This window comes from Thalia democratica, chromosome 1 (assembly GCF_965202585.1).
Source record: "Thalia democratica chromosome 1, ktThaDemo2.hap1.1, whole genome shotgun sequence".
NCBI lineage: Eukaryota > Metazoa > Chordata > Thaliacea > Salpida > Salpidae > Thalia > Thalia democratica.
In genome coordinates this window covers 107,951,977-107,960,266 of record NC_139165.1, presented here as the reverse complement: position 1 = coordinate 107,960,266, position 8,290 = coordinate 107,951,977, and the positions used below count along the sequence as shown (strand labels likewise).

General features: G+C 24.4%; 1 protein-coding gene across 1 annotated transcript; it reads left to right on the top strand.

The window, feature by feature from the left end:
• Nucleotides 1–4,777: 4,777 nt before the first annotated feature.
• Nucleotides 4,778–5,761, top strand: LOC145842186 (kelch-like protein 7). Its single transcript, XM_082949588.1, has one exon. It carries the CDS (start codon nucleotides 4,778–4,780, stop codon nucleotides 5,759–5,761), a length of 984 nt encoding a protein of 327 aa, XP_082805714.1.
• Nucleotides 5,762–8,290: the final 2,529 nt, after the last annotated feature.

Here is an 8,290-nt window from a genome sequence, read left to right as displayed (position 1 = left end):
GTTTTAATTTTATTTTCAAGTTTATTTGCGTTGACCTTAGCAGCTATTCCTCTTGCTAATAATTCTTTCATTGCTTCTAAATCAGACTGTTTGTTGGCATCTGCAGTATATTTGTCATAGTCTTCATTCAAACATTTGAGTTGCTTTGTAAGTTTACTTTTTTGTTCTCCTAACTTGCTCAAAGAATCACCTTTATTTGGAACATTTTTAGCAAAGCGCTGTTGCTCAAGATATGCCAAATATTGGGCCCTAGAAAATTTTACAAATTTTAACAATTCAGAACTTATTTCAACTGTGCTTGGTTCTAGACTGTTTGCATACAGATGATCTTTGATCATTCTTCGGGACCTTATTGTCATCTCTCCCATATTAGTTGATATTACTTCCTTATTTAAGCTAAAGCCCCGTTCAACACTTGCCTGGCCATTGTGAAGCACAAAAACAGCCTCAAGGACTCTTGTTAAATCTATACTTGCTTGGGATATCGAGATGTAAGTAAATAAAAATAAAAAGTTTATTAGAACTTTTTAATGAATAGTAAACAACAACTTTCATTTCTCTAAACTGTTTAATTTTACTTAAGTAAATATAAATTTAAAACTTAAAAAAAACTACAATGTTAATACTAAGAATATTGAAGAACTAGCCGCAAGGCTAAATAAATTCTAAATAACTATTAAATAATAAAAATTACTACTTTTGAACAAAATATTGAAACTGGATTAACTAAACCTCATTCTAGATCTAGAAAAAAATTTCCCTGAGATTTTCAAAAACTTCCCTGAAATTTAGAGAAAAAATCAAAACTTCCCTGAGTTTCCCTGAGTTAAAAAAAAAATGCCAAAATTCCCTGAGTTTCCCTGAGATTTTCTACAGTTTGAAAATTCCCTGAGATTCCCTGAGTTCCCTGAGTGTGTGGCAACCCTGTTGTAAGTATGTCAAACATCTGAATTGCTGTTTAACTAAAAGAGTTTTAATAGCCTTTGTGAGAACTATTTGAATATTAAGCAATACTAACATTGTTTTTGAACAATTTAGTGTTGCTTAATATTCAAATTGTTCAAAAACAATGTTAGTATGTAAATTGCTATTGGAACTAAATTACCATATTTTTAACTTAAACGTATCCCTTAGTGACAAGTTGTTGGTCATTTATTCACAGGGTAAAATATAAATACTTAAAGCACAAAAAATTAAAAATGATTTTTTTGGAGGTAGCCTGGCTTTTTTAAAGATGAGATTAAACAGTTCTGATTACATAATCTACAGGTAATGAAACTGGTTTAAAACACCATATGAAAAACTGTGTATTTGTTGTCTTTTGTTTTTGCAAAACAGTTGAACAGTTTTGTTTATGGTTATTTTAAGCAGCTACATTAAATGTATTTATATCAGAACTGTCCAATCTCAACTATAAAAAAGCCAGACTACCTCCGAAAAAAAATAACTTTATATCCTTGTGTTTTAAAAGTTTATATTTTACATTGCAAATAATTGCCAAATAACTTATCACTAAGGAAGATTTTTTCTAGTGAAAAACACAAGATAAAATCATTGAGCTCAAAATCCAAAGCTAGCAGCAAAAATATATTCAACAACCTAATATGTGATCCTGACCTTCGAAATAAATTCTAACAGTAATGCTTTTAAATATCCATCCAAAATCAATCCACAATGTTTCAGTTATTTGTAAGAAACAGAATGTTTTCAAAGCAAAAATCATTAGTTTTATAAGGTGGCAATTACACCTAAAAACTTAAAAACTACATATTTGAAAATTCAAGCTATGAAAATAAAACTAGATTTTGGTTGATTTTGAAAAAAGTAAAAAGAGAAATCTTGAAATGTTATATTTAAGTAAAAACCAAAACTTTACATTTTTTTTTTTATAAATTTTTAAAATTTACTAAGGAGAGAATAGGCCTAATATTGAAACACTAAGTTATATCAATAAAAAAAAAACTTTGTTCAGTTATAATTATTTTAAAACACATTTTAAGTTCTTTTTGATTTATTAGATACATTTGAAAATGTTTTTCTTTTATATTTAATTAAAAAAAAAGTATAATATTATACATAATAGAAAAAAAAATTCAAAAGACCTATAAAATATGAAATAAATTATTTGTCATTCTGGTATAAAACGGAAAAGTAAAATACTAGTTGTTACAGTTTTTGTAAAAGTACACAACTTTATATAACCATGATCTGTTTATTTAAATTAAATCATGAATTTATTTTAAAGTTTAAGTTGTCCACAGCTATTGAGGAGAATAATCCACTAAAACTTTTTATCTAGTTAAACCGATAAGGATTATTGAGATTTATTTCACAAATGTAACTTAAATTAATAACAAAAATCTTAGTAATGGACATGTAAATTTTAAGTAATTTATACAAAACCAAAATTTTTATTTAACATTTAAAATTCAGTTAAGCTATTTCATTTTGAAAGTGGTATGGTCAGTTTTGTAAAAGAATTAATATAGATGTGTATATAAAGGGATTTTTTTTTGAAAACGTCTAAAGTTTTTTTGTAACATTTTCTTAGGTTTTTTATTCTAAAGGTTTCAAATTTTTATTAATAGCTCCTTTAACTTTTAGATACAAAAATAAAACTTAAATGGCTAAAAGTTTTATATAAACAAGAAACTAAAACTTAATAAAAGACTAAACAAGTCTAAACTTTTATTTGTTATGTAAAAATTAAAATTATTTTTATAAGTGGTAAAAAGCAATTTTCGCTTGTTACAGGGTTGCTTTGTTGTCATAAAGCATAGCTCAGGCTAGGTGACCTTTTTTGAAAATCAATCACTAATATAAAAATTATATCTTTAAGTACTACTGTTATTCTTTTGTTACTTTTAGTTTTTCATTCAAGTCAAAGTAGTAAGCGTCAAGTTGTTGTCAAGTTTTAGCACATCAATATTTATGTTTTCATTAAAACTAACTGACTCAGGCTAGTTTGCTGTAAGGTTAGGTTCTATTTTCTCACATTCAAAGAATGACACCTTGTGAAACTGAAAAAAAATCTAAATTACAGTCAGTAGGGCCACAAATATTTTTTATTCAATCTTTAATTTAATTATAATAAATTGTGTAGTCTATATTCAAAAGAGTTCATCTTATTGTTGTTTTATTTTTAGTTTTAAACAAAAATGTAACAATGCTTTTTTCTTATTAAATCTAGTCATTTTGCTTTGTTGAAACGATACAAATTAAATAATATCATCTTTAGATAATTCTAAGTAGCCAGAAGAATTGCAATTTGAGTTCATTAAAATTTTGGCTAAAATATTAAACATAGATTAGTTGTCGTAGTAGTGCCAAAAGTTCAAGATGTTTCCAAAGTAAATACACATTTATAAGCATTTTTAAATAATGATTTTAATATATTATAAATCGACAACACCATTGATAGAATTTTTTTTAACTAACTGGACAGTTATATATTTAGTTTTTATAGTACAATGATTTTTTAAGATATATGATTTTATGACACCTATTTGTCACAAGATTGATGTAATTCTTAAAAAGGAAAGTTTATAGATGAACAAAATTATTGTTAACATACATAAAATCCTGATCAAAAAATTATCAAGATACAAAAGCTTACTATTAATTTAATTTAACATATATTGTGCCTTTTATAGGATTAAGTTTAGCATAAAACTGAGGAAAAATTAATAAGTTAAATAAAATTTTAAATCAGCTTATTTTTAATTGCTTATTAATAACTGATCAGAGTTTTTTGAAAACAAACTATAAATTTAGTTTTTCAGTTATTTTTTTAATAGTTAAATTGCCAGCCATGTATAATTTGGTTGATAGATTTAAGAAAAATGCACTAAAATATTTTGAAGAAAATATATCGAAATCTTCTAATGAAGTTTCTAACCAAGGTAGGATGAAAAAATCATATTTCATTAATTTTACATTTTTTAATCAGTTTTTATTTTTAATGTCAATTTTTTATGTCGTAATTACTAATTTAAAGCATTTGACCAACTTAATTTACGTTTTAAATTTAATAAAAAGAGTATATTTACATTGCAAAATCTACGTTTAATAATTTTAAAATGGTTTACTTTATTAACAAATTTAATGAAAAAGTTATTACTCTTTTAAAAAAACTATATAAGCAACAATATAAAAATTAATTTTTAAAATAACCCAAATAGTTATAAAGTAGTAAATGAAATAGTTATAGTTAACTTAGATAGTTATAAAGTTAATAGATATTCAAACAATTTTAGACGTACTGAAACAAAAAAAAATTGTTCAGTCTTTTAACTATTGTGTCTTAAAAGCTACTTTTTTACAAAAGGTTTATTTATTTATTAAAAAAAAGTTTTATACCATTATTAAAGCCTTTTATACTCCTAATAAAATAATTTCTTAATTAAAACATTTTTCAAGCTTCATAATAATGAAAAGAATAGTTAAAAATTCAACATATTTAGATATCAATAAAATATTACTAGAGAACTAATGATTTCCATAAATTTTCAAAAAGGATATTATTTTGCATTCAGATTTGTACAAACTTTACAATATTTTTTCATTAGGTGAAATACAGTTTGAAAAAAATGAATTGGTAGCAGCTTTAGAAATCAACAAGGTAATGTTAAGTAAAGATAAAAGCCTAAAGTTGTCCACTTTTATAAGAAATAAAATATGTAAAGAAAATTTTCTCACCTATTTCAGTTTAGCTAAAATTCACAAACTAAGTACTATTTATGAGTCATCTCATGTTTATATAGAACGTTTTTTTCCAATGGTTGCTCAAAACAAATACTTTTCACATTTAAACTTGAGTCTTGTAGCAAAAATACTTGCAAGTTCTGGACTGAAAATTGACACAGAAGTTGAAGTGTTCAATGCAACAGTTTCGTGGTTAAACCACAACATTGAAGAACGTTGCAAATATGCGAACCAGCTGTTACAAAAAGTTCGTTTTAAGTTGCTATCAGAACACGCATTGAAACATGTTATTGATAAAACTTCATCACTAACGGAAAATAATGATTGTTATAAAATGATTAAAGAAGTTTTGTTGGATAAGAAAAACCTATTTCATAACAAAACGAGTTATAGACATACAAACAGGTACTGTGGGCAAATTGATTCACCTACAGCGAATAGCTGTAAAACACTACCTGATATGTTCGGTAATCGTGAGTTCTATTGTTCTTGTACTTTCATGGATAAAACGTTCATCTTTGGTGGTTACTACCACGAACAATATCCTTACAACCAAGTCACTAGTTCTTGCCTGCAAATTAACGCGACACAAGATAGTTGTAAAGAAATTGCCAGCATGCATGATGCAAGACATTATGCCGCTTGTGTTGTTTTCAAAGGACGTATAGCAGTTTCTGGTGGGTTCAACAATGCTGGCATTGAATTAAGCGCGGTAGAGGCATATGACGTTTTTGGTGATGAATGGACATCAATGCCTGACATGGTTAAAAGTAAAAGTCGTCACGAGTTAGTTGTTGTGAAAGATAAATTATTTGCTGTTGGTTTTGGAGCGAATAACCTTGAAGTTTATGATGACGTCTGCAAAAAGTTTGTTGCTTTAAAAGCACCAAAAAGATTCATTTATCTTGATACAGCAATATCTGTAGGTGTCAAAGTATTAATCTATCAAGATAATTGTTCCGACATTATTTGTTATCATATTAATGAAAATGAGTTTTATGAAATTCCGGAGAATCTTATGCAATTACACAAGATCGAGAAAATTTTTAAACAATGAAGTTAACTTTGTAACAAGTTTTGTTTTTATGAAATATGTGTTAATTAAGTTTGAATTTTTTATCAAGTAAAGTTGTTTTAATAACGTTTTTAAAATATAATGGATTTTGCTAAACCACCTTGGTGTTGAAATAATTTATATAAATAAATATTCTTTTTGGAATTAAATTATTTGCTTTCTAAAATAAAAGTTTAAATAATTTTTGATAGTAGTTAAATATCGGATTTTTTTAAAGGTTTTAGTAAAAAGTCAATGTAAAATTTTCATTTTTAACTAAAACTGCTACCGATGGTATTTTTAGGATAGCTTAAAAACAAATTAATGAACTATTAGTTGAGACCTTTCTAGAACTTGATCTTTTTTTGTAATAAACTAAAGTTGAAACCAAACTTTTTGTTTTTTTTTTTAATTTTTGAAGAAACGAACTGCTTGTAGAAATATTAAAGAACAAAATTGTTTTATTTATGTTTAAACAAAGACGTATAATTAAAACTTGAACAATTTTACTAAAATAAACTTAAGTTTTTTTTAAGCTAATTATATTAAAATATTTATTACTTTTGTGCTACATAATAGGCTAGTTTTTAAAACATTCTAACTAGTTTGTTTTTAATTTGCTTAAACTATGACTAAGTAATAAAGATATAAAATATAATAGTATGAATACTTGTTTTTTATAAAGATAGTATATATACATAGTAAGCTGTTTACAGGTTTTGTTTTTGCTTGGATAAGGATAAGGCTAGATCTTAGTTTAAAAACTAATGTAATGCAGGATACAAAATTATAAAAATACATCTTGATACGATTTTAATTGGATTTTAGCTAAAATTCGGCTGGACTTTGAAAATAAAGTTATAACTTATATTAAAAAAATATATATTATTAAAATTAAATACTTTTTTTCAATAAAAATCTCCTTAATTAAAAAAAAAATGAACTTATTCTTTAAATTATTCCAGCTAAATTTTTAACAAAATGTTCCTTGAACAAAACAGGCGAAAAATAAACATAAATATATCAGTAGTAAAAAACTATAGGATTGAGAAAATTATAACCGTTTTAAATACTTGCATAAAAGTTGTTAGGTAATATGAGCCAAACATCAATAGTTTATCAACACTATTGTGTCATTTAAATTAAAGATAATAATAGAATTTTATAATAAAATAAATAAAACTTTTTATATTGTTGAAAATGTTTGATATAACAAACATGTAACATAGTCTTTTTTATTATATTTTCATGCACAAATAAGTTCGTTTTTTAATAAGATTATACATAAGCAACATTGTTATGTGCAATTAACTATTTTATTACACTTTAAAAAGCCACCGAAACCTAGTAGTAAGTAAAAAATTAATTTGCAATTTTTTAATTTTATAGAAAACTTGTAACATAATTAAAATTTGAATATACAAATATTTCAAAAAAAAACGTACAAAGTTTTATTAAAAAAAGTCACAAAATAAAAGTTTGATAACGTTTAGCTGAAAAACTGCTGATAAATGATTACATAAAAAGTTCTACAGTAACAATACAAGGGAAAATAAATACAAGAAAAATCTCAAATGTAATTTTTCTCAACACATTGAACCACACGCCTTAGAAAATTAAACATTTTAATTTATATTTTTATGCCGTTATATTGGTTTAGAGTCTCATTGTGAGTTTAGGTGTAAAATATTTAGAAACTTATTTTAATATCTAACAAAAAATTTAGTTAAACATTAAAAGATATAATGGTATAAATAAGTACGTAAGTGACTCTAAAAGATCGTTTAATATTTAGTCTAGAAAAGGAAACTTAACTTGTACGAACAATTCAAAGTAATAAATATACAAGTTTAGATACGAAAAGTCAAAAATAAAAACTTAACTTTATATAAAATTCTTAAAAGTTTTTAAATAATTAAAAAGATTGTTTAGAATTTATCTACAATCTAAAATCAATGTTTTTTTTTTCTATTTGACACAGAAATGTTAAATAATTGTCTTATTTTTCTTCTTCAAAAAATATTATAATAGAATTCAATGAATATCCAAATATTTCTTTTTAATTAATGTTGATAACTAACTCAACATTTTAAAAATATTGAAGTATGATAAAAAGTAATATAATTTAACTAAAACAATTAAATAAACATAGTTTTGTTACATACAAATTTTTGATATGTACATTCTGTATTACATTTACAATAAAATAAAGTAAAATAAAGACTACATTATCAATATACAATACTATTAAAAATTACAAAAGTTATTAAAAACTAAACACAAGTATTGAACTTCTTGTATGTTAAAAGATTATTGAAAACTTTTTACTATTGGACTTTTTAAGTAAGGCTGGCATATTTTAGCTTGCATTTTTTAAATAAAATATCTCTAAACATATGTCTAAAACTAAAATCAGACTATGCTTCAAATTAAATGGCCAATAAAGATAAACTTGAAAATAAATATTTGTATGTTGATTTTCTATCTATTCACTGCTTTGATAAAATAAAACCAAAAAAAAATCAAGCCATT